This window comes from Physeter macrocephalus, chromosome 11 (genome assembly GCF_002837175.3).
Source record: "Physeter macrocephalus isolate SW-GA chromosome 11, ASM283717v5, whole genome shotgun sequence".
In the NCBI taxonomy this organism is placed as follows: Eukaryota; Metazoa; Chordata; class Mammalia; order Artiodactyla; family Physeteridae; genus Physeter; species Physeter macrocephalus.
The window spans coordinates 51,775,242-51,802,474 of NC_041224.1; the positions used below are offsets into that span (position 1 = coordinate 51,775,242).

Sequence of the window (27,233 nt, forward strand, 5' to 3'; positions counted from 1 at the left end):
GGTCATGGGTTCGTGCCCCGGTCCTGGAAGATCCCACATGCCGCGGAGAGGCTGGGCCTGTGAGCCATGGCCGCTGAGCCTGCGCGTCCGGAGCCTGTGCTCCACAAGGGAGAGGCCACAACAGTGAGAGGCCCGCGTGCTGAAAAAAAAAAAAAAAAAAGAAAAAAGAAAATAAGATTGTTTTCCCAATGTTATTGGTCTGGAAAACCCTTTTCATCCTGGCACACCTATTGCTATCTCTGTTAATAGTCTGTCCAATACCAGTTTGGGAAATGCAGCAGAAAAGACCATCCCAAATCATTCAGGCAAACCGAACATATCCTGAATGTGCCTAAGCATCACTTTGCTGTTAAAAATCAACTGACTGTGTCTGGTTTCCTTTGTATCTTCAAGGAACAAAGGAATTACTAGTAATAAAACCTATTCCTTTCTTATCACATTGGATTTGGATATTGGTGAGCTGATCATGATCAAGTTCAAGTGGGAAAACAGTATGGTGTGGTCCAATGTCTGGAACACGGTCCAAATCATCATCCCATGGGGAAGAAAGTCCCTTCACTCGGGCCTTGTTCTGAAGAGCATCAGAGTCAAAGCGGGAGAAACACAGCAAAGGTGAGTGCTGTTTCAACCTCCTCCTAACATCTGTTAAGCATCTACCTATGTCAGCACTTTTACAGTGTACTGTTTGCATTTATCTTATGAAGTGGGCATTATTATCTCCTAACGATGGCATATAGATGCTCAGAAAGATGAAATGACCACCCTGAGTTCAAGAAGCCATAGGTGGAAGGACCAGGATTTGCACCTGATTTTTCTAGTCTAGCCTCTTCCCCCTGCCTACGGTTAATAGCCACCTGCCTCCAGCGTTTGAGAACAACTCACTAGCCCAGTGCTTTTCAGATTTCACCAGGTGATGTCAATGCTGCTGGTCCAAGGACCACACTTTGAATGGCAAGGACCTAGATGTGACATTTCTTCTTTGTTGTTTTTACCCAGAGAAATGCTTGGAACAAATCACAATCTCAAAATCTCACACTGTGGTGGCACCTTTCAAATCTAAGAATGCCAAGGGATCACTAGGGCACTTATTGAATATGCAGAATTCCACCTGAATACCCACCTGAAGAGCTTCTGATTGGCTGTGGTCTGTGAAGGACCACACATTTGGAGCCCTAAGAAATTCTGATGTGGACCAGTGGATTACCCTCAGGAGGTGCAGCTCTGTGTGACTGAACATCTCCCTCAGCCCAAAGTCTCTAGGGACACGAGGGGTTGGGTTGGGGGCAGGGAGTGAAGGAAAGAAAGGATGTCCAGCTGTTCCTTCAGTCCTCTCAGCAGAGCAAAAGGATGCCCAATGTATTTTACTATGGCAACCGTGCTTTTCTGTGTTTCTGCAGTTCCCCATGAAAGGAGAATCCTGTCCTTCCCCAGACCTTTTCCTATCTCCTCCCCACTGTATTTAGGAAACTTGTCTCTCCTCTCCTACTGCCCTTTGTTGGCCAGCCTGTTGCTCTCTTTGGCTTGCCGCTAGCAGAGTTGGAGAACAGCATGCCTCTCACCTCTGAACTACTCTTCCCTCACCCCTCGGGTCTCACTGCTAGGAGTGGCCTGTGGCAGATTTATGCCCCGAGTCCCTTATACAACCACACTCTGAGTTTTTATCTCCCTGGGATACAAAATCCTGGTAATTACGAAGAGCATACTCTGCAGTCTGCCAACAGATTTCTCCACGTGATCAATTTGAGAAAATTAAACTGCTTCTCTCCTCTTATACGCCTAGCTATTCTTACATGACTTTTTGGCCCTTTAGAAGAGCTCAACTGAGCACCACCCGTACCCAGATTTTCTCAGCTGGAGAGTAATTCCTCAGTTTTAGTGGTTGCTTGCCATGGCAATTCTAGGTGACTTGACCTGAAAGGTAGTATAAAACTCAGCACTACCTTCTCCCCTGGTGCTTACCACATGGCTCTGAAGAAGGAAAGAGGAGAGGGACAGGAGTGGTGCTTACAGAGCTCCTGCTGCACCATGGGCTTGAATGAGGTGCTCTAGAGCATTCATCTCCTGGAAGCATCCCAGTGACCTTCTGAAATGGGTAGTATTGCTGTGCAGATTAGGAATCTGAGGCTCACAGGAGTTACACAGCTTGGGGACATTGCTCATAACTGTCTGAGCCCAGATCTGACTTGGTTTGTCTGACCCATTGCCCGTTTGTTGCCCGAGCACAGCTTCCAACAGCTCCTCCCCCCCATTAGTCTTGGTCCCATTAATCTGACTTTCTCTGGTCTAATCTAGCAGAGTTGCAGAGCTGGAAGTTAATATATACGTACATCACACCTTTCCTCACGGCTGCAGAAGGGACATCATGAAAAAGGGGGAGGGAGTCTGGGACCTATAGTTTTTTAAGTTTTTAACTCAGTGAGTCCTATGGGTCTTTGCAGTACACAACACCATCGGCGGTGGTGGTGGGGTACCAAAAAAATCTGAGTTGTAGCTTTTGGCAGAAAGAAACTCAAGGACCTAATTAGGAAAACAAGATGCATTAATTTTACTAATGATATGCCCCCTCCCAGGGCTTCTCAAACTTTAATATGCACACAAATCATCTGGGAATCGTGTTAAAATGTAGGTTCTGCTTTGGTAGGTAGAGATGGAGCCTGGGATTCTACATTTCTAACAAGCTCCCAGGTGCTTCTGATGCTGCTGGTCCATGGATCGCAATTTGAACAGTAAGAGTCTAGTACTGCATGGTCTATAGGAAGTCTAAGAAGAAAGACATCAGTTCAGGTTGGTGCTGTTCGGTCAGTGCTGCAACAGGCTTTGGAGAGGCCAAGAGGCATTCCCGGAGAGAGAGGCAGTGAGCAAACCATATGTAGGCAGAATCCAATGACTTCTGCATCAGCTAGTCCCAGAGTCGAATTTTGATTTCACCGCTTCCATCTATGGAGGCTCAGACAATAGCTGCACCTCTCTGAGACTCAGTTCTCTAGTAACAAATGGGAATTATAATATGTACTCATGAGACTAATAGCTACCAATTTTTGAGTACCTTCTACTATCTGAAATTCCAGAGCTGGGATGAAGATATTAAACCTCATTCTCAATCTCTTTGCTAACTTTGTTAAGAAAAAAAAAAAAAAAAAGGTTAAATAACTTGCTCTGTGCCTCCACGGAAGGAATTCAATGAGAGGTGATTTTCTTCTCCCAAAGCACAAAGTTAGGGATGAGAGGGACTGTTGTGGGGTGAAGAGCAAGAGTAGAGAATACTGGTCCTAGAGCAAGAAGTGAAAAGTGATTGGCTAAACAAAATGAGATGTTTGATTGCCACAATAATCATATAAATGCAAAACAAAAATCAATGAAATCACTGGTCACCCACTAGTTTGGCAGGAATTCAAAGACAGATGACATCCAGAGCTGGTAAAGGTGTGGAGAAATGGGCATTTTCATACATTATTCGTGGGAGTATAAATTACAGAGCTTCTGTAGAGGAATTTCATTCAACAACTAACATTTAGTGAGCACATATCTTATGCTAGACACTGCTGTGTATACAGCAGTGAACAGAGTGGACAAAGCCCTTAGTCTCATGGAACTTATATTATCAAAATTTGAAATATGCATAATCTTGACCCAGAATTTTATACTAGGTGCCTATCCCGGAGAAGTACTCAAAATATCCACAAAGGATATCTATGTACAAAAATATCTGTTGCAGTACTATTTGTAAATACTAAACCATTGGGGAAAAATCCCGATCTCCATTAATAGGAAAATGACTAAATGCATTGTGATACATCCATACACTGGAATGTTATGCAGCAGGTGAAAAAGACTGAAATAGATTTTTTTGAAATATAGTTGATTTATAGTGTTTCAGGTGTACAGCAAAGTGATTCAGTATATATATATTCTTTTTCAGATTCTTTTCCATTATAGGTTATTACAAGGTATTGAATATAGTTCTCTGTGCTATACAATATGTCCTTGCTGTTTATCTACTTTATAGATAGTAGTATGTATCTGTTAACTGCAAATTCCCAATTTATCCCTCCCCCCACTTCTCCCCTTGGTAACCATAAGTTTGTCATGTCTGTGAGTCTGTGAGTCTCTCTTATGTCTATGTCTGTGAGTCTCTTTCTGTTTTGTAAATAAGTTTATTCGTATCACTTTTTTTAAAATCACATATAAGTGATACCATATGATATTTGCCTTTCTCTGTCTGACTTACTTCACTTAGTATGATAATCTCTAGGTCCAGCTGAGAATGAAATAGATTTGTATGTACTGATGTGAAAAGTTCTCCAAGTACATTATTTGACGACAAGAAAAATTTTCAGAAAAATACAACAAATTTAATGTTTGTATATGAACATCCGTATATGTGTAAATGCATAGAAAGAGGTCCAGAAAGACAGAAAGCAAATCATGAAAGCAGGGAGGGGAGTGATATTAGTGAAAGGTGATGGAGAAGAGGGTCTTTAATATTCAACCTCATATATTTCTTTACTGTTTGAATTTTTTAAGAATGCTTTCATAATTACTCACAATAATTTTTAATTTAAAGTTTGATTTAGTAAAGACTTGACCTTAGATGCAATTAAAAAAAAAAAGAAGCTATAAACTACAATTCTCTGTGACTACTGCTATTTTTTTTTTTTTTTTTCAGATAGATGCAATTGAAGTTAGTAACACAAAATAGCATCTCAGGCCAAACCAATGGTCAAAGTTGTCAGCCGTTGGTCTCCAAGAGAGACCCAAAGCACTTAGTGATATCCTCTGTGGCTGGAGGACCAGATAAGAGGAAAGGGTGGGGCTTATAGGGCTGAGCCAGGCATATGCTGATGACAGTGGCCTCATGCCCAGGGACCTTTAAGAAGGGCATTGACAAACTGGAGTGTGTCCAGAAAAGGAAGGCTGGGCACGAAGCCTGCCTGTGAGGAACAGTTGAAGAAAGTGCTAATGTTTGCCTTGGAGACAGGGTAATGTAGTGAAAGAAACCATTGTTACCCTCAAACCTTTGATGAGCTGTATAAAGGAGAACAAAGCAGGGCTGCCCCAAGGACTTTCAGTTCCTACAGAACTGAAATCACACCACACAGAGCTCCGGGAAGCCTTACACTGATTGCTTTCACTGACCTGGGCTTTGTTTTTCTCTGAAGTTATGAAAATATTTGCAGTCATAAGAATCTAATTTTTCTTAAATAGCATGTGTTACTAAATAGCATGTCAAATTGGGTATTTGACAAAGGATGAAACACTTCACTAAGCTCCATTCAAAATTTAGTGCTATGTTTGCTTGATGTTTTCTATGCAGAATGACATTTTGCTCAGAAAACATGAATGATCTACAACTTCACCCAACCCAGGAGAAAACCTTTGTGAGATGTGAATCAAACTCTAAAAAACTGAAGCAAAAGATCAGATGAGCTTTAATGAAGACCCAGTGTGAAGAATAAATGATTTTATTCCTTATCTGGAATTGTTGCCTTGTTTGAAAACCAAAGTTATATAAAGAAACTTGTATAAAGCTTTAATAGAGTTAAGATTTAAAGGGGAGCACATTTCACTGTTATAAACTCAGCTTTTTAAAACTATGTTATGTAACTATATTCAAATATTAGTGTAACCAAAAATTTCCCAATTTTATGCCTGACTGAATGGTAATATATGCAAATAAGTACAAATGTAAGAGCCATTTTAGATACGTTGTTCTAATTTAAAATCTTTTACAATTAAGTCAAATTTCCCATATTTCCTTGCTAGTTTGTTCTGTTCAGTTTTTTGAAGCATGCTGGAAAGATGCTTCTTTATTATATAACTAGCACTTCCATAAAGTGAAATTTCAATTAATCACAGTTGTGTGTCCCAAAGTACACACCCTTGAAGACCATTCAGCTCACCAAAGAAGAAAAATTCTACTTAAACTAAAAGTTACCATCATACGAATCATACAGTTATTTCACTGAACCAAACCAATTGTAGTAGAATTCTCCTAAAACTACTAATGATAACCATGAAAGCTGGGTAGTTGGTCGTTTTAATGATTAAATTACTATTGAAGTACAATTTTTCTCTTTTATTAATGCTTGCCACAAAAGCTAATGGAAAACGTGGAATATCTCAAAGACTTAGATATCAAATCTCAAACGGACCAATAAACAAAATAATGATGTTTTGACCAGAAAACTCCATCACAGAGCATATGAAGGAAATATTAGACACATCCCTTGGATGTAAATCCCTTGGATCTGTGTTTCAAGTAATTCAGAGAGGAGGAGCACACTGTACACGTTCAACAACCTCACCTGACACTGGCATAGCCTCAGCTCTATACAGCTCATAATTCATATGCTCTTCACCAGAGCAGGGCTCCTGGAAACAAAAGTCCTGAAGACATACTTGCCTCTGATGAAATCAATTTAAGAGGATCTTGCATGATTCACTTTTATTTCCCTTGGAAAGACCCGCGAAACTAAAGGATATGGGGGAGGAAGGACAGCTGGGTCAAGGTTGTATTGTGTCCTGCATGCTAATCTTGACTACAAAAGCACCTGACCGCCCTTTTAGGTAGTGTGTGTGTGTGTGTGTGTGTGTGTCTAGAAATTACAGATATTAAAATGAACACTGTTTCCCATCATGTCTCAAACACTAAGATTTACAATAAAGTCATTTTTGTGTTGGATGGGCATGTTTTATCATTAACTATCCAGAGGGAATTTAAAATATCACTTTTTGAACATACTCTTTGCTATATACCCCATAGAATCTATGCACAAGTCGAACAATACTCCTCTCAGCCTTGAAAACATCACAACCAGAAACAGCCCAAATATCCACCCATGCGGTGCATAAATGAACAGTGGTATATCCTTACTAATGGTTGTTAAACAGCAGTGAAAAAGATGACCCAAAGCTACACACACAACAAGAAAGGGCTGAGTCTAGAGTGAGACAGAGAGGCATCCAGGGGGCAGAATTTAAGGAAGCACTTGTGGGTTTGTGTATTTACACAAAGACACAAAATATATATGTAGTTTGTTACAAGGAGAACTAAACTATATTGTTAAGGATGGATAAATAGGTGGTAAAACACTAAGTAAAAGCAATAACATCGCTAGCACAACAGTGAGGCTGTGGTAATCTAGGAAAGAGGAAGTGCACACCAGAGTTTCAGGTGCCAGCAACATTGTACTTGTCACTCCGAGTGGTGGTTGCACAGGTGTCCATTTTTATAACCAGTCTTTAAACCGTACATATATATTTTATGCAGTCACTTTTAGTGTGAATGTCATAGTTTGCAATACAAAAAAAAAAGAAAAGAAAGGGCAGAGTTTAAAACCAATGTTTTTCTACTCTAGTGTGATGCATTCCAATACTAATTAGTTTCACACAAAACATAATTAGAAATTATTTCATCTTTAGTAGGAAAACTTAAAGTGACACAGGACATCATAACATTTGGGGCAGAGAAATCAATAAGCAACCAACATGACAAATGGTTAATGGGAACATTTGAGAATCCTCTTGGCATGGATTATTTTCACTTGGGAAGATGTGTTCATCGACATCACATTTTCTGAAGTACATCTTAGGAGGGAAGTCAAATAGGGAAACTGAATAATGCAGCCACATCTGTTCATTGCACATGCAAAATGCTGACTGGTATGCTGATTATATGCACCTCTCTCCAAAGAATCTGTATTTATGAGCCCACTCAGGAAAGATAACCCTAGCATACTGCCTTTCAGGCAAAAGTCTGTTTGTGCTTTTACTTGTAAGAGAGCACCGGGAAAGAAATGGGGCGTCAATTACACTGCAGCTGGGCTCTTTGAGGTGCCTGAAGTCAGAGAGAAGGAAACAAGCACTCCATTCAACACTAAAATGAACGCACTGTCCTCCAGAGCCAAGCTGCCTGTCTTCGGTGTTCACCTTGATAATGTTGCTGCAGACATTGTGAAAGCTTTGGTAGCAGTTATACGTCTCTGGGGTGGCACAGCAGGAAGCCAAGCTGCCCAGGGCAATGCCCACTCTCCCACCAGAGCGTGGATGAGAGGGAAGCCAGATGGATGGGAAACAGACAAGCAAGAGGAAGACTGAAGAAGGCAATCCCGAGTGTCACCACCTACCTGCTTACCTCATCTCATACTACAGACTTCTCCTGGAATTCCTATGATCTGTATGTGATGAATGGCCCCCAGAACACCTCATTCCTTCTATCGGGGCTGGCCCAAAATATGTCCGGCTGCCCCAAAATATGCCACAATGGCATACTGTTTTTGAATTAAAGTTAACTTAAGAAAGAGTCAATGCAAGAGGGACACTCTGACCCTCCTTTCCATCTCTCTGAAAGCAGGAAATAAATCTCTCCTGTGAAAGGTGCCCTCCCTGATCTGGAGGTGGAAAGACACCCTTATCACCAGAGATAGGGAATTGGGGCTGAGAAGCCTGTATAAACAAGCATTGTTACTTCTTTAATTTACTACCCTAAGCCCAAAGTCTGTTTAGATCCTTCACTAAATTGAGCACCCAAAACCTAACTTTCTTTGTCCTGTCAATTCCTCACAAAGGTATTGTCTCTTTGTCTAAAAAGTATAAAAGCTGCCTGCTTTGGCCACCTCTTAGGTCCCATTTCTCTGAGACCTCCGTGTACACGAATCAAATTTGTTTCTTTTTCTCCTGTTCATCATCTTGTGTCAATTTTGTTGTTAAACCAGCCACAAGAAGTCAGGGGGGTAGAGGGGAAAATTTCCCCCTCCTCAGTATCACATCGCCTGCTTTGGCCACCTCTTAGGTCCCATTTTATGAAACCTCCATTTGCATGAATTAAATTTGTTTTTCTTTCTCCTGTTAATCAGTCTTGTGTCGATTTTATTATTAATCCACCCACAAGAACTCAAGAGGAGTAGAGGGGGAATCTCCCCCTCCCCGAGACTTCCCATCCCTCCCTTTTCTTACACCTCCTTCCTCGTTCTCTTTCCTCCAGAATGTCCGCTTCCCTGCTTAACTGAATCTTATTTACCCATCCAGACCCAGTTACTTCGCCAGTTATTTCCTAGGTCAGCCCAGCTCACAGGGATCTCTCGCTCCCCTGAACGCCCAGCTGTAATGTAAACGATCCTCTCACCGGGCCCTCAGTTACAGGTGCACTGCTGACTTTCCTGCTACCTCTCTAGCTCCTCTCTGCTCCTTGCCCTCTACTCAACCTGTCAAGGTTGGCACTCCTCAGGGTCTAGACCTCCTTCTCTGCTCACTTCTCTCTCTTTACGCCATCTCACCACTCCTGTGGCTTCATTTATGACCCGTACAGGCCAACCCCTCTCACCTTAGAGCTGCACTGTGGGGTCCCCCCTGAGCGGCAGGCACTCCCGTATGTGCAATTGCCCACTCCCAACGCTTCTCCCTTTGCTGTCTTACAAGCTCAAAATGTTCAGAACTGAGCCCATCATGTCCTCCCTGCCCCCGCCCAAACCTACTTCTCCCCATGCTGCCCGTTCTGTAGCTCAGTGAATGTCATCATTACCCCACTAGTTGCTGATACCAGACAGCGGGGGGACCATCCATGTCTCCTCCCCTTTGGCCCTTCACAATTGAACAATCACCAAATCCTGTGGGTTTTACCCATGCTTCTTAATTGTGTGTTCCTCTCTCCACCTCCACTGCCATCATCCCAGCCCAAGCCAACACTCTCTCTTACCTGGATGTTTGTGACGACTTTCCACTTCTTCCTGCTGTGCCCAAACCTCTTTCAATCCATTTTTATCACAGCAGCCCAGGTGATCTTTAAAAAAAATTTTTTTTTTCTTAAAGACACATACCGTTTTCATAATTAAAGCCCTTCAAATGACTTCCTAATGGTCTTTGGAAAAAAAGTCCAAAATAATTACCCTGGCTTCCAAGGGCTTCCATCAGGCTCCCACTTTTCCCTCCAGTCTCATCGCCCTCATTCACCACGTCATTGTAACCCAGCCTGCACGTTAGAACTGCCCCAGAAGCTTTCAAAACTACCCAGGTCTCAGCCCGACCCCAAGAGATTTTTATTGACTTGGTCTGGGTAAAGCCTGAGTAACGCGAGACTTAAAATGCTTTCCAGGTGATTCTAACGTGCGCTAAGTTTGAGAACCATGGGTTTAGACAAGTGGGCCCTCTTTCAATTCCCTGAAAGGTGCAAAGCTCTCTCCTGCTTCTCAGCCTTCACCCTCTCCTCTTCTCCCACCTTCTTCCCATGCTTCCAGTCCCAGTTTAGGTGTTACTGCTTCAGGGATAATTTAACAAAGATTATCCACCCCACCACCACCGTCCCAGCTATACATACTCTTCCTTTTTTTTTTTAAAGGGATTTTTTTTTTAATATTTTATTTATTTATTTGGTTGCATCGGGTCTTAGTTGCGGTATGCGGGCTCTTAGTTACAGCATGTGGAATCTAGTTCCCTGACCAGGGATCGAAACGGGGACCCCTGCATTGGGAGCACGGAGTCTTAACCACTGGACCACCAGGGAAGTCCCTATACATACACTTAACATCTTTTCATTCTTCTGGAAAAATTATTTGTGGCCATGCCATGTGGAGCCATATTGGAGCAAAACAAAAAATCAGTGATCCTGTCTTTATATAAAATATTGATATTTTATTCATCACAGATTTTTACATTAATTTTGATTTTTTTAAATATTGCATTAAAATATTTATATTGATAGCTGAGTTTTTGGAGCCACCTTAAATTGTACACCCAAGGCAAGTGCCTCAGCCACTTCACCCTGGTCCTGGCAACTTGTGTGACTGTTTATTTAATGTCTGTCTCCCACGCTGGGTGTGAAGCTCTGTGAAGTCGGGGAGCTTCTAGATGTTCACTGCTTTATCCTAAGCACCCAGCCCACTATGGCAGAGTTGGCGTTCCATAAATATGTGTTGACGTTACAAGTGACAGTCATCTTTTTACAGGTATGTCTTCTCTTGCCAATTAAATCATAAGCTCCAACTACAGTATCTGTTCAAGATAGCGTTCACTGCTTCCTCATTCCGTTTGAAAACACAGCCACGTTGCTGTAGCATTTGACTTCCCTCCCCCCTCAAGGACAGCCTTATCCCTTCCCACCCTCTAGCCTCCTCTCGTCCTGATTTGGCATCTGTCTCAGTCAGTTCATTAAAAGCCTTTGTGTTCCCTGACTAAAATTTTGCTTTTCAAATTAGGTCTATCACAAAAAGGATTTTCTAGAGAGCTATACTCATGCCAAATAAGTGAGAGTTGGGGGTGACCATATGTGTCATCTAGAGCATTGCTTCTCAAACTGTAGCATGCACAGGGACAGTGTTAAATGCCGTTTTGATTCAGGAGGCCTGCCGTGGGACCCGAGATCTTGCGTTTCTAGCAAGGTTCCAGGTGATGCCATTGCTGATGCCACCACTGCTGGTCCCCAGGCCACACTGTGAGGGGCATGAACGGAGGCCAGTGTTTCCCACGCTCCTCTGTTGACAAGCATCACCTGAGCACGAATGAAAATACAGCTCCCCAGACCCCTCCCCTGGAGATTCTAATCCAGTGGGTCAAGGACAGATTCTAGAGATTTTTCTGTTTCACAAGTACCCTGAGTAAGTTTTCTCATCAGAAAATTCGGGATGACACTGACCTAGTCCAAAGCCTTCCTCTCAAGGGAACATAACATCACAGCTGTGGCTGAGCACCTCCAGTGAAGGGAGGTCCCTACCTTTGCAGAGAGCAAATCTGCCTGGCCATAACCTCTCAACCTTAGTTTCTTCCCCAGAAGCCCTAGAGACCAAATTCATGCCTCGAATAGCTGAAGACAGTCTGGATGTGAGGCTATGAGCTCTTGAGGGCAGAAGTAATGTGTTCTTGGGATTTGTTCATGGGACTGTTTTAAATTTCCCATTTGTTAGATGTTTTACAAAAGCATAAATACAACATGTGAAACAATGCAAAGATGTATAAAGAGAAATCTAGTCATCTCCCTGCATCCTCCTCCTACCCAGCCCCAGCAAGCTCGGGTAGGTAGAGGATGATAACAGCTGTTATGTTATTCCTTCAAACATCCACAAGCTTTTTTACACACTTGGGGCTCTGTTTGTGGTTTTCACCAAAGTAGAATCACACTATATAGATTACTCTGAAACTTGCTTTTATTTCTTATTTTTTAGTTGATAATAGATCATTAATATTCCCCTAAGTTAGGAGAGATGAACATGTTTTTCTAATTTCTGTAAAAGCAGAGTTATACCTGTTGGAGGAGTTAGTGCAATCTTTTTCCTACTCTTCTGGCTCGGGCCAATCCCGTGACTCATGTTAACGACTAGGGGTGTCAATGAAATTTTTTGTGGTCATATACCCGAACATATGTACACATTCTTATATAAAGGGGAGTTGTCACTGTTTTACAAACATGTAATTACCTTATACATTCTTTTCAGCAAATTGATTTTCTTACTCAATGGTACCTCCTGAAATCTTTCTAGGTCAATTGGTATAGCTCTCAATATTTTTTATGACTGCCTAATGTTCTAGATTGTGGAGGTGTCTTAAAATATTCAGTTGGTCTCATACTGCTGTGCCTTCACCTTTCTTCTAGCTTTTTGTCCCTCTGAAAAAGGCTGCATTTAACATTCTTATACATACCTCCTATATATACCCATTTGTGGGAAATATTTCTATCAGTGGAACTGCTAGGTCAAATGATACATATTTCTCAACATAATGCTTGCTTATGCTTGCATTATGTTGTCGTATTGCTTTCCCAAAATACTGCAACAGTTTGCAATTCCACCATAATCTCTGAGCACCTACTCTCTCCTCTCTCCACCTCTTTCTAGGAGGAAATATTTATTGCTTATTTTAGTTTTTGTCAGTCTGACGGCAGTAAGTGATGACTTCATTGTGACTTTAGATTTCCCTACTGAGTCTCAGAATCTTTTCACAGATTTATTGAATTTGCTTTACTGTGAACTAATTGTTCAAATCCCATTTTCCATTGGAATGCTTGTCTTTTTCTTGTCAGTTTGTAAGAACCACATAGTTTATGAAATTTTATTAACCCTTTATCTTTCAGCTTCTTTGCAAATTTTTTTTCCAAATCTGTTCCTCTATTGATTTTAATTATAGTATTCTTTGTTATACAGTAGTATAAATTTTTCTGAGGTCAGAAAAGTCTGACATTTCTTTTACAACATATGGATTTCCTAACTTGGTTACAGTCTCTTTCATCGTTGAATTGCAAATTGTACAAAATGAAGATTTTCTTCTGAGATCTGTATTTGTTTTCCTACCTTAAAGGCTTTAATCAATTGAAATTTATTTTTGTATATGGTATGAGATTGACTGCCAACATAACTTTCTTTTATATGGATAAAAGTGGAGCTAACATTATTTATTTAATATATTAACTTTTCATGCTTAATTCAGATCCCACTTTTATTATAAATTTAAAGTACATACTGGGAACTATTTCTTAATTCCCTATTTTGTTATACTGATCTCCTTGTTTATTTCTATTCCAGCCATACTTAATTGATTTCAGAGTTTTTATTTACTTGCTTACAGGGGCTTTATTCATAGTATATTCTTAGGCATCTAGTCTTTCATATGGACTTTAAGGTAACTTTATCCAATTCCCTAAAATCTCTCTTAATATTTTAATTGGGAATCACAATTAGAAATTAGTACAAGGAGAACTTACCATTTTACTATATGAAGTCTCCTCATCCAGGAATATGTTTTCCATTTGTTCACATCTTGCTTCATGTCCTTTAATAAGATTTTATACTTTTAATTTTCATTTATTCCTAAGTATTTTAATTTTTTGTCATCATTGAAAATGGAATCATCCATTCCATTTCTATTTAATGGAGCTTGTTACTAGCATATAGAATAGATTTTGGATTTTATTTATTCTATATTTGTCCACTTTATCAAATTATTTTATTGACTCTATTTGGTTTTTTATTTTACTAGAATCTCATGGTTTACAATCACTTCATCACCAAAAAGACAATATATACTGATTATTTTATTTTTTTCACCTTAGTGGGTTTTCTAGAAGCTCTAAGACAATGTTAACTAAGAATGCTGATAGTAGATACTGCTGTTTCATTCTCGATATTAATTAAAAGTTTTGATGTTTTGCCTGTAGTACATACATATATATATTTATATATATATAGTTTTGGCAAGTAAACCTTATTGTATTTAAGTGGTTTTCTACTATTTTTATTGGAAATGGCTGCTGAAATTTTAAAAATGCCTTAGTAATATATGAATTTTCTTCTTTAGTTTATCCATAAAATTAATTATGCTGATAGATTTCCTGATACTGACTCACACTTGCATTCTTGGAATAAACCCTCCTTGGTTATAATGTATTTTTTTCATAACATTACTGGATTTTACTTGCTAAAATTTAATTAGAATTTTGCCTTTATTTTCATAACTGAAACTGAGGTACACCTTTTTTGGTGCTATCATTTTCATCCTTTGATATTCTATAGCTTTCATCTATGGCCTTGAATAGTTTAGATAATATAGTGATGATCTTTATAATTTTTTTTTTTTTTTTTTTTTTTTGCGGTACACGGGCCTCTCACCGCTATGGCCTCTCCCATTGCGGAGAACAGGCTCCGGACGCGCAGGCCCAGCGGCCATGGCCCACAGAACCAGCTGCTCCGCGGCATGTGGGATCCTCCCAGACTGGGGCATGAACCAGTGTTCCCTACCTCGGCAGGTGGACGCTCAACCACTGCGCCACCAGGGAAGCCCTATAATTTTTTTAATTAGAGAAAAATTCAGCTGTGAAACCATCTGGTCATTGTGCTTTTACATATAGTATTCTTAGGTTTTCAGCTTTTACTTGTTTATTGCATATAACATTTATTTAAATTATTTTTGTGAAATACCTTCAAGCAAGAGAGGTACAAAGTTACTCATGATAATGAGTAAATGAAGGCATAACATTAAAGCACAGGAAAAATCCCAAACTAAACTGAAATTTTAATAATTCTACCTGAGGTAACTAAGCAAGCACACACATTTTTCATGGGAAATAAGATTAAGCCACAGGAATGCTATGTAGTGCTCTGTCCAACATTAAAAGTAGATACCATCCACCAAAGGCGGGTGAGGTGGGTGGAACCAATAGACTATAAAGTGAAAAAGTTTAGTTAACTGTCAGGAGAAACTGTGTTGGAGAATGGTAATATTTCTCCCAATTTCTGGAGATACTCTGCTTAAGAGTATATTTAAACACTATATTTTTAGGAAGTACATTTGGAATAATTCTAAGTTCTTACAATTCCTGGGGGACTGGGGCATTCATTCATAGCATGGCTGATGCTCTTTGAGCAGCCCATGTGTTCGTTTTCTACCTTATACTCTCAAATTCTAAATGGAATAAGAGGTACAATGAGTCTTATTACTATTTTGTATTTACTAACAATGACATACAATGAGATATGTGTAGGCCCATAAAATAGGCCCATTGATTTAGGAATATAAAGTAAGGTAAGGAATCTAATGCACTTTAAAAAATAAAAAATAAAAAGAGTTTCTAAAAGGAAACATTTAATGGAATATAATAAGTTATTTCTGTGAGATCTTTTCTGACTCTACTGTCTTCTAGGCTGGAATAAAATTAGTAAAATTAAAAGATCACGATAACAAGCATAAATTACACCTGGGTTATTATGAGTTTAGAGAAAGAGAGAAAAAAAGAAAGAGAGGAAAGAGGGAGGGAAGGAAGGAAGGAAGGAAGGGAGGGAGGGAGGGAGGAAGACAGGACAATGCTTTTTTTCTCCCTAAGAAGGAAGCTTTTACTTTTATAGTCAAGACCAGGTCTAGAGAGAGGCAAGCAAGGCACCTCCATCACAAAACCCGAGGAGGCAAGAGATGCAAGTGCCAGCCTTCACTTGTGCGACCCTGAGAGTGAGCTCTCCTTTACGAGTGAGGTGCCCAGGAGGCCAGGGCTGGCACTTGCATGACCTTGTCTTCTTGAATTGTGTGCCCTGGGCAGCTCACTTGCCTCTCTATAGTCCCAGTTCTGTTTATGTTAAATCCTTCTTCATATTTTCTTTTGCTTAATTTTGTTCTTTTCAAAGAACTTGCTGCATAGAAAAACAAGTACTTTTATTTTTAGATATTCTTCTTTAATGATAATGCTGTGTATGTTTATAAATTTTCCTCTGAGTACAGATTTTGATAGAAAGCATGCCCTTTTTTACTGCTTTGTAGATAGTTTACAGTTTTAGCGCTATTTTCCTCTTTGCTCTAAAAGTTATCCAAGAACTATTCCTAATTTATAAGTAGGCTACTCTAGACACTTTTAAATTTTAAATTCCTCCTTGTCTACTATTAACTTTGCTATTTCTGTTTTCTTTTTTATTATATTTGCTTGGTATCTTTGTCCATCCCTTTATTTTCTTTATACTTTTTTATTTAAAATTTTGTTTTAGATATTTTTCTTCTAGATGTTGTATAGCTGGTTTATTTATATTTCCAGCTCAATCTAAGTGTCTCTTTTAGTGGGAAAATCCAGTCCCTCCACATTAAGCGTTATAATTGGACTCCTCCCACTAACTTATTTTATTTAGTTATTGGCTTATACTACTTATTATTTCTTACTTTTAATTGTATTTATTTTTGCAGATTGATCAAATTGTTATTATTTCCCCTTTCCATCTTGTTAACATGACTTCTCTTGTGGATTTTCATTATATTTCCTGTTAGTTTCCCTTTCCTGTTGCTCATGATCAGATAACTATTTGTTTACCATTTTTTGAAAACCTCCCACCAAAATACTCTGTTCTTCCACCATTTCCACTCCAAACTTTAGCATACATTCACTCCCCCCACCAGTTCCACAGCCACTCCCCAGATGAGACCTTTGGAACATTTCCCTCCTTTCCACCCACCCGATGCCCAGATTTGCTGAGACTCACTTATTTTTAGTTCCAGACTGTTTTTAGAGGAGTTGTGAAGGCAGATGGTGATGTGATCAATTCAGGAAAAGAATAGACTTACAGAGTGGAGAGCCCAGACGCACTCAGCAGTCAGAGGGATGAGCTTCTCTGGGCTTTGTGTATTCAGGTGCTGGTAATATACTCTGATTTGGGTGATGGTCCCTTTTACCATTCTCCTAAGATTTTGTATTCTCCTGGCCCTTCCCCATGCTTATGGAGACTTTGACTCTGAGTTTGTTTGGTCACTAAATAAAAGAAACTGGTGACATATTCTTGGGTTATTTTGCAAGACTGAGTGAACTGAAAGTACAGGAGGTGTGCCTAGGTCAATTTCCATACTCGTTGGTCGGCAGTTTTCTATATTGTAGCGTACAGTGTTGTAAATAAGCAGTCCAATGCTAGGATGATTCTTTCTTCTTTAGAAGTAACTGTTCTTTTCTGGGGAAACTTGTAAGATTTTTCTCTTTTCTTGTAGCTCAGAGATATAATATGCCTAGAAGTCTTTTTTATCATCAGTCTTTCCTGGAACCCTGTGAGATGCAAATCTCTCTTCAGCTAAGAAACTTATCTTACTGATTGCCTCTTCTATTGTATTCTCTACACCCTTCTCGATTTCTATCCCTCTCCTGATTTATTTCTCTCTGTGTTTTTGCACTGTGCTTTGAGGTGTCTCTTTCTCTTATCTTCCAGGATACTAATTCAGACATCAACGATGATCACTTTCTCCTTCAGTTCGACTCTTGAAATTTTTACATCAAAATCTTTCTTGGTCTCAGAAAATCTGTGTGTGTGTGTGTGTGTGTGTGTGTGTGTGTGTGTGTGTGTGTGTGTTGCACTTAAATCTCCTTAAGTTTCCTTATTCTTTTTGGTTCAAGTTATCTATGTCAACAGCTATTTCTGTACTGAGGGTTCTACTTGTAATTCTTCTCCCTGGCTGCTGGGCCCCATTAGGAAGCTTCTTTTCCTTTGTTTGCTCACTGGGGCGCTGTCCCATGTATTGGGGTATCTTAAGTGGCAGCATTCCCAAAGCAGTGGAAGGAACAGTGGTCTCAACCTCCCCTGGCCGAAGCTTAGCGGCAGATGGGTTGCCAGTCCTCTGGTGAGGCACTAGGAGGAAGCCCTTCCCAGCCTTTTCACCTCTTCAACTCAGGATTGGAGGCAACTCAGCCCATGTGCTCAGCTCCGCAGGAACCAGGGGGACCAGGTACAGTCATAGGGACCTTCCCCCTGGTCCTCTGTCAGGATGCTGAAGCCTCACCAACATTCCACGCATTGTCTGCCTCCCAACAGCTGCTTTTCTCGGGAGAGGCAGGTGGGTTAAATTGCAAGTAGAAAAAATGCACGATGTGTCCAAGCTGCTAATCTTTCCAGAACCTCCTATTCCCCGTTCGTCATGTCTCAGAACTTCCTCACTTCTTATTTTTGCATTCCAAAGTGCTCAATGACTATGACTGAATAAATGCCACCACTCCTACCACAAATATTCTCTGGTGCAGCTTCTAGTCATTATGATGTTTTTAGAAGCTAACTCAAGCTGGCTTACATAAAAAACTTTTTAAAAAAAAAATCTCACAAAAAAGGAAGTCCCAAGGTAGGGTGGGCTTCAGGGAAGCTTGTTTCAGCAGCTCTTCAATGTCATTAAGATGAAGGTTTTGGGCTTCCCTGGTGGCGCAGTGGTTGCGAGTCCGCCTGCCGATGCAGGGGACGCAGGTTCGTGCCCCGATCCGCGAAGATCCCACATGCCGCGGAGCGGCTGGGCCCGTGAGCCATGGCCGCTGAGCCTGCGCGTCCGGAGCCTGTGCAAAAAAAAAAAAAAAGGAGGAAGGGATTTTTGTTTGTTTTTTCTCTCCCTGCTCTGCCATCCTTGATAAAAAAAAAAAAGGAGGAAGGGTTTTTTGTTTGTTTTTTCTCTCTCTGCTCTGCCATCCTTGATGTTGGCTTCATCGTCAGGCTGACAGCAAGTTGGATGCTGCAGTCTCAGGCAGCACACTAAGACTTGACAACACCCAGAGAAAGAAAAGTCAAAATCCCCTCATATTTTACTGGCCAGATTGGGTTACATGCCCATTCCTAAACTCGCAAGGGTGATGGGGTTGACCAAAGACCAATCATCCCTAACCACATGGCTGTTTGAGGAGAAGCTACTTAAAATTGGGGAATACCTGCTCACAAGCTAAATGTTCTCAGCTCAATAAGCAGTTTTTCACAGGAAAACAAGAATAGTTGGCATTTGAGTGCTCACCATATGCAAGGTGCCTCACATTCTCATTTAATCCTCATCACAGTCCCCTGAGGTGGCTATTACTATCTTTGTTTCACAGATGAGATACCTAGAGCTTAACTAACTTTAACAAGGTCACACAGTTAATGAACCATCATTTCCCTCCTTATAGATTCTATATGTCTATGAATGCAGCTTAGCATTGCAGTTGGCAACAGAACACGGCCTTTACATGTTAATTCCCTTGGACCCCATGTGAGAGCTATAATTAGGTACTCCACTTTAAGACACTGTCTTTCATATTACGGAGCCTGGTAACTAGCTCACAGTGCAAATCATTAACGGCAGACCACTAGCTGTGCTCTCCCTGATGCAGCGGGGACAGTGCAGACCTGTTTAGCCATGCCTTGCAGTTTCACCTTTGTTTATTATATATCAAGCTCAAGAATCCTATTATAAAACAAGCCTCATGATCTTATTATGATACAGCTGAGCCATATGTGGCTTATGCATTCATTCATTTTATATATTCCCTTAGAAACTAACAAGTATCTGGCAAGTCAAACAAGTATTTTATACTCCTGTCTACACATGAAACTCTTTGCACTTGGGGCTTTGCAGTTTGCATTTGTGTGTGTGTTCAATTAAGTGTTTGCCCATTAAAAGCAATAAACACTCATGGAACACAGAACATATGGGGGGAAGGTACCTGAAGTTCTACTCCTCAACTCTCCCACTCCCAGGATGATCAGTTACTATGTGGTGTATTTCTATAGACTCCTTTTGCAATGCATTTATTTTTCTTTAATTTAAAATTATTATTTATAGCAATATTCAAATATACATAAAAGTAGCAATGTAGTAAGGAAGCCCAATGTTCCCATCACTCAACTTCAACAATCAACAATGACAATGTGTTGTGCCATATTTGACATCACACTATATGTAGTAATTTTTAAATTTATTATAAAGAGAATCTTTCATAAAAAATTCATATACAGAAGGATAAAAAGTAAAAAAATCCTCTTCCTCTCCCAAGACCCTTAATTCCAGTGCTCAGGAATAATTTAACAGTTTTTAATGTATCAATCTAGAGATTTTCTATACATAAATTATATATTTTTACAAACTTCAAAAATTTCACACACAACAAATAAGGCCACACATATTTATTAATACTTGCTTTTTCCACTTACTGTATCTTGGAGGTCTTTAGAAGTAAATACCTAGGAGTGGCCTGCATTCTTCAGCAGCTACAGTGATCCACTGGAAAAGATACTTAACACAGGAATGTGAAGAGGGTGAAAACTACTTGATTTGGAAGATATGTAGATTCTATCTCTAAAGCCAGAGGTTTACAAAGTGGGTTGTGTACACACCAAGGTGTGTGCAAAAAGACCCAATGGAATGTGGGAGGAAATACTGTAGCTTCCATTAATTTTTAACTCATCTCTTTTAATTTTTGCATATTTTAAAACATAATAACAGTATAACACATTTGCATTATTTATAAATAAATATTTCCATATTACGAATGTGTACTCAAGATTTTTAAGTATGGAGTACAAGATGAACAAAGTTGGTAACCACACTCCCAGGCCACTGTTTTAGTGAGTGCCACAGAAAGCAGGGATGCTTGTAAGACTGAAAGAGTAGGCTGACGGCCTGACCTCTGACAAGTGTTTTAATAGACGTGAAACTCCAAGCCTCGTAAGAATTCCTTAGGTAAGGAGAACCTGTCCCTGGCTGGGGATCCTACAAAGATACCCACCATCTAAGCAGCAATACACAATTTTTCTACAGAACCCAGACTCGTGCGGGGGGCGCGGGGCGGAAAGGGAGGAAGAGCAGGAGAGTTTCCTAGTTTGGGAGCACTCTATATTATGATAAGACCCTTTTAGAGAACAAAATCAGTGTTAGTATATTAGATGCTCTTAGAAGAACCTCGTTTTTTTAAAAAAAAAATCAATCAATAAAAATAAACAAAAGCCCATTTGACTTTTACTCAGCATTTTCATTTGACCCTGGAATCCATATCCCCTCCCAACTTTTTTTTTTCTGAAGTTATTTTAAAACCTATGGAACTAGAATTTTGTGGGAAAACTTTACAGAAAACGTTGATCTGGACTTTTGCTGCAGGAAAACACCATCTACAAAATGTTTAACTTCTACCTTTTATTCTGAAATAGTCAAATAAGAAATACCATAGATGATTTCGCTAAAGAAAACAAACACTTGCCCACACACACAAAGAATCTAGAGCCTCCCCATTTAATTTCTAATTTGAGCTTTCTTAATCCATTTCTTCTGCCAGGAGTTATATATAATTTGTTGCTTATACACTCCAAAGCTAAGCTGTGCTTTTCCCATTTGTGCAAAACGTGGTGGGTATATTTTATATTCTATAAATACAAATGCATATTAGATTTTTTTTTCCTTTTATTGTGCTTTGCTTTATCGCTCTTCACAGATACGGTGGGTTTTTTGTTTTTTAAAACATCTTTATTGGAGTATAATTGCTTTTTAGATTTTGAAAGGAAATTTCTCTCTGGGGGTGAGAGGAGGAGGTTGTGCTGCCAGGGGATTTAGAATCAGAGATGTTAACAGTTACAAGTATGAGTGTTGGTAAGGTTGTGATGAGACTAACTTTTGTGCATTATTTTGTGAAATTAGCCTTCATTGCCTATTTTGCAAAGCACACACCCTTTACTAAAATACAAATGTTTATTGAACACTTACTATAGCCAAGTTCAAGGAAATGGAGATCAATAAAATTCAGCCCTGTGGAAGAACCGAGAGGGAAGAGACAATCCAAGCAGAGGGAAAAGCATACCCACTGGCATGGAAGTACAACAGAGCATGAAACAGTCAAGGAACTGCCCTGCAGTTAAATCATTTCTAAAAGTGACAGTAAGTTTGGCACTAGTTAGAACAAACTTTTACCAAAACTTCAAAACTCAGCTCAAGCATATATCCTTTGGAAAGTCATCTTGGCTTACATATGCATCGCCTCTGAGTTTCTAGCTACACTGTATTTATATAGTTTACAGCACAAATCCCTCTGCATTATGATTGTTGGGTGTTTTCTTTCCACTAGATTACGAGCTCCCTGAGAGCTTGGATTACAGTCCCTGGGGGGCTGAGGACAAAATGCAGCAGGTTGATAAGCAAATGGGAAATGAAGTAGCCACTGAGAATAGATGATCCTTTCAAGAGCTTGGCTTGGATGAGGCAGGATTACACTGCAACGTGGTATATGTGCTATGACAGAGAATGTACAAAATGCCAGAGAGCAGCAAATCAGAGGGACACCTCACTCAGCACGGTACGAAGTTAGATGTCCTGATTCTGAGTTTATCATAGTCATGACACAGACGTCAAGGTCTGAAAAGCCAAGGGCCTTTCACAACTCTCAAACTTTTGCCGATATCCTTAAGAACAATAACCAAGTAAGACATCTGCCAAAGTACAAGCCAGCTGTTCAGTAAATGAATACGTTATGCAAAAATGAAAAATCATTTAAAAAAATACACAAAGGAATATGAATGGCTGGGTTCACATATAATGAAATCAAGAGCAAAAAATATTACCTTTCCCCAAAGAAAAACTAGCTATCAGTGCCCAATATATAACCATTCACTATTAATAAAAACCCTATTTGACCTATTTAACCTCTCTTCATCCTTCAGATTTGGGCTCAAGCATCACTTTCTTGGGGACACATTCCCTATCCTTCCTAACTAGGTCCCACCTCCTTCCTCAATCCCATCCCTGCATGATCAGCTCTTGGACCACCAAGGCCTCCCCCTCACAGCACTTATCATGGTTGTTACTGACATGTCTTCACATGATTATTGGATTAGTATCTATCTCACCTCCCAGCCATAAGCTTCACAAGGGCAGGGACACTGTTAAGTTCACTACTGTATTCCTGTCATCCAGCAGAAGTGCTGGTGCAACCAGGCGCTGAACACAGATCTGTCCAATGAATAACTGAGGCAACCAGTCCACACAAATCAGCACGTGCATACCACATGAGCAAAGAATTCCAAACATGTTCTGAAAAGATTTCAAGGGAGAAGGAGAAAAAAAATGGTTAACAGGTCAATTAAGTTAATCAGAGGTCCTACTAATAGGGACTTGCAAAAAATAAAAACTAACTACAATCACAAAACCAAAGTAATGACAAATTAATCATAATATATTGACACTTTATAAAAACTGGCCTTTGGGGTTCAGAAATACAGAGGCTAACTGTCCAAAGGCAGGGGGGAAAAAAATAAAATATACGTTGAGAATGAAGCATAAAATTGTTTAATTAGTTCAGTATTACCAAATAGGCTTCACTTTTCAAAATGATGTCTAAAACTCACACAATGGAAACATATTTTATATAAGACAATCTACACTAGATCAAATTATTCTAATTTCTTTACATTGATAACAAAGAATTCCAAGATATCTTTTTTTTTTTTTTTTTTTTTTTTTTGCGGTACGCGGGCCTCTCACTGTTGTGGCCTCTCCTGTTGCGGAGCACAGGCTCCGGGCGCGCAGGCTCAGCGGCCATGGCTCACGGGCCCGGCTGCTCCGCCTGCTCCGCGGCACGTGGGATCCTCCCGGACCGGGGCACGAACCCGTGTCCCCTGCATCGGCAGGTGGACTCTCAACCACTGTGCCACCAGGGAAGCCCCCCAAGATATCTTTTTAAAGATACATTTCCACCTCCAGGGATCATTATCATTTTAAAAAGAAAGAGTAGAATCTAGTTTACTGTACTGAGCTACTTAACACTTATTCTAATATAGGACACACAGGTTAAACGTGGATCATCTGATCATACTCCCTGACATGTTTTAACAGAAAATAAATATTTTCTTTAACTAGCTATTAAGCCCCACAAAAACTAGTGAGCAAGGAGGGATCTAATGACCTGATTGACATGATTGCTGAATGACTGATAGCTTCAAGCATTCACCCTAGCAGTTGAAATCAATTAATTACTCAGTAACTGGAGCAGAATATAATTAACTATGTTTGCTTGACTGGTTCAAGTATAATTCCACTAAAATCACTAAAAAAAAACCCGTTAGGAATATAGGCCATTATCAGGAATTGTTGCTAAAATAAAAACAGTAATGAATGAGCGTCTATATGAACTTAATTCACGTTTTAAAAATTTTTTAAAGAAAATGTTGAATACAAGCACAGGTAGAGAAAACAGTAAAATAAGTCCCCAAGGGGCCGTCACCCAGCTTCAACAATTACCAACTCACGGTCAGTCTCGTTTTCAGCTTTACTCCCATACCCTACCCAACTGCAGCTCGCAATTTAAAAAAAAAAAAAAAAATCGGCTGTATAGCCTTTTATTTTATTTTTAAATTTATTTTATTTTTGGCTGCGTTGGGTCTTCGTTGCTGCGCCTGGGCTTTCTCTAGTTGCGGCGAGCAGGGGTTAACTCTTCCTTGCGGTGCGCGGCCTTCTCATTGCGGTGGCTTCTCTTGTTGCAGCGCATGGACTCTGGGCGCGTGGGCTTCAGTAGTTGCGGCTTGCGGGCAACTCCAGAGCGCAGGCTCAGCGGTTGTGGCGCACGGGCCTATTTGCTCCGCGGCATGTGGGATCTTCCTGGACCAGGGCTCGAACCCTTGTCGCCTGCATTAGCAGGTGGATTCTCAACCACTGCGCCACCAGGTAAGCCCTGCAATTTTTTTTTTTAAGCAAACCTAAACACAGTATCATTTCACTTTTAGGTCTTCAGCGTGCGTCTCTAAAAGGGCTCCTTTTAAAAATGTAACCATGATACCATTATCACACACCTAAAGATAATTACAAAAATCCTTAAAATCATCAAATATCCAGTTAGTTTTCCTCTTTCATTTTTCATTGTTTATTTATATCAGGATCCAAATAAATCCATAGGTTGTATTGGCAGATAAATCTCAAGTCTCTCTTAATCCATCTTTTTCTTTTTTCCTAGCAAGTCAGTTGTTGAAGAAACAGGGTCATTTGTCCTGTAGTTTTCCAGTCTGGGTTTTGCTGATCGTAGCCTTTGTGGTATCATTTAACGTGTCCCTTTATTTCCTGTGTTTCTAGTACAGAAGCGGCGCCTGGGCTTTCTCTAGTTGCGGCGAGCAGGGGTTAACTCTTCCTTGCGGTGCGCGGCCTTCTCATTGCGGTGGCTTCTCTTGTTGCAGCGCATGGACTCTGGGCGCGTGGGCTTCAGTAGTTGCGGCTTGCGGGCAACTCCAGAGCGCAGGCTCAGCGGTTGTGGCGCACGGGCCTATTTGCTCCGCGGCATGTGGGATCTTCCTGGACCAGGGCTCGAACCCTTGTCGCCTGCATTAGCAGGTGGATTCTCAACCACTGCGCCACCAGGTAAGCCCTGCAATTTTTTTTTTTAAGCAAACCTAAACACAGTATCATTTCACTTTTAGGTCTTCAGCGTGCGTCTCTAAAAGGGCTCCTTTTAAAAATGTAACCATGATACCATTATCACACACCTAAAGATAATTACAAAAATCCTTAAAATCATCAAATATCCAGTTAGTTTTCCTCTTTCATTTTTCATTGTTTATTTATATCAGGATCCAAATAAATCCATAGGTTGTATTGGCAGATAAATCTCAAGTCTCTCTTAATCCATCTTTTTCTTTTTTCCTAGCAAGTCAGTTGTTGAAGAAACAGGGTCATTTGTCCTGTAGTTTTCCAGTCTGGGTTTTGCTGATCGTAGCCTTTGTGGTATCATTTAACGTGTCCCTTTATTTCCTGTGTTTCTAGTACAGAAGCGGTTAGACCCGGAGGCTTGACCAGGATCAGATCGGACTCTTGGCAGGACTGCTTCAGAAGTGGTGCGCGTGTCTCCATTAGGAGGCACAAATTATTGGACTGCTGTCTCTCTGTGAGGTTAGCAGCCACTGCTACTTGTTGTCTGGGTCCATTAATCACTGTCGGGTAAAATGGCGATATTGTATCACTCCTCTTTATTAGCTGGAATATTTCTTTAAGAGCATATTCCAAAGGTAACTAGGATTTTGTAAACTATCATTATTAACTCACAGAGTAAAACAGCTTTGGCCAGTGGAAACTTCTTCAAGACGCCTCCTGAATCTTTTTTGACAGACCTCTAATAGCTTCCTTGCGTTCTGGTATGACAGTGTTTTCTAGGCTCTACTTACACATTTCTTTCCGTATACCTGGAATTAGCCAGTTACCCAAGGAAGTCCGGTTTTTTTTGAAGAAAATGGTATTTAGAGACCACGAACAGGGCACTATTTTTGACTTCCATTTGGATTATGTCCAAAACTAATAAAGTCAATTAAGCAGGAGCCTTCTACCATTGTTTCTAATAAATTCTACATGGCTACACACATGTAAATTTTTAACTACAGGGCTCTCAGATTTTTAAACAATTATCTATATAATATGCTAACGGTGGAAGTATTCTTATATGTTAATGGCAGAAGTATAACTTGGTACATCTACCTGGAAGACAATAGCATAATTTTTATCAACCTTTAGAAAATCTTTTTTTTTTTTTTGGCTGCATTGGGTCTTCATTGCTGTGCACAGGCTTTCTCTAATTGTGGCGAGCGGGGGCTACCCTTCGTTGCGGGGCACGGGGCTTCTCATTGCAGTGGCTTCTCTTGTTGCAGAGCACAGGCTCTAGGCGTGCGGGCTTCAGTGGTTGCAGCATGCAGGCTCAGTAGTTGTGGCGCCCGGGCTTAGCTGCGCCACCGCATGTGGGATCTTCCTGGACCAGGGCTCTAACCCATGTCCCCTGCATTGGCAGGCAGATTCTTAACCACTGTGCCACCAGGGAAGCACCTAGAAAATCTTTAACCGACTTTTAATTCCACTTTTAGGAATCTATTTTATTATTAGGCCTAAGATTTTCCTTAAAGGATTGTTTAAAATAATGAACAATCTGAAAACCTAAATATCCAAACAATAGGGAATTGGTTAATTTTTTTAATGTATAATACATCCATAGAATGAAATATTTACAGTCATTAAAATGATGCAGATACAATATCAATGTATTGTTAAATAAGAAAGGTGCA

General features: G+C 40.2%; 1 protein-coding gene across 1 annotated transcript in view; it reads left to right on the forward strand.

Annotated features, from left to right (window-relative positions):
* LIPC (lipase C, hepatic type) overlaps window positions 1-5,472 on the forward strand; it is a 186,268-nt gene extending 180,796 nt beyond the window's left edge. The window contains exons 10-11 of the mRNA XM_024128942.3: window positions 394-612; window positions 5,315-5,472. Coding sequence (XP_023984710.1) covers window positions 394-612; window positions 5,315-5,426 — 331 coding nt within the window. The 3' untranslated portion in view covers window positions 5,427-5,472. The remainder of the gene's footprint in view (window positions 1-393; window positions 613-5,314) is intronic.
* Window positions 5,473-27,233: the final 21,761 nt, after the last annotated feature.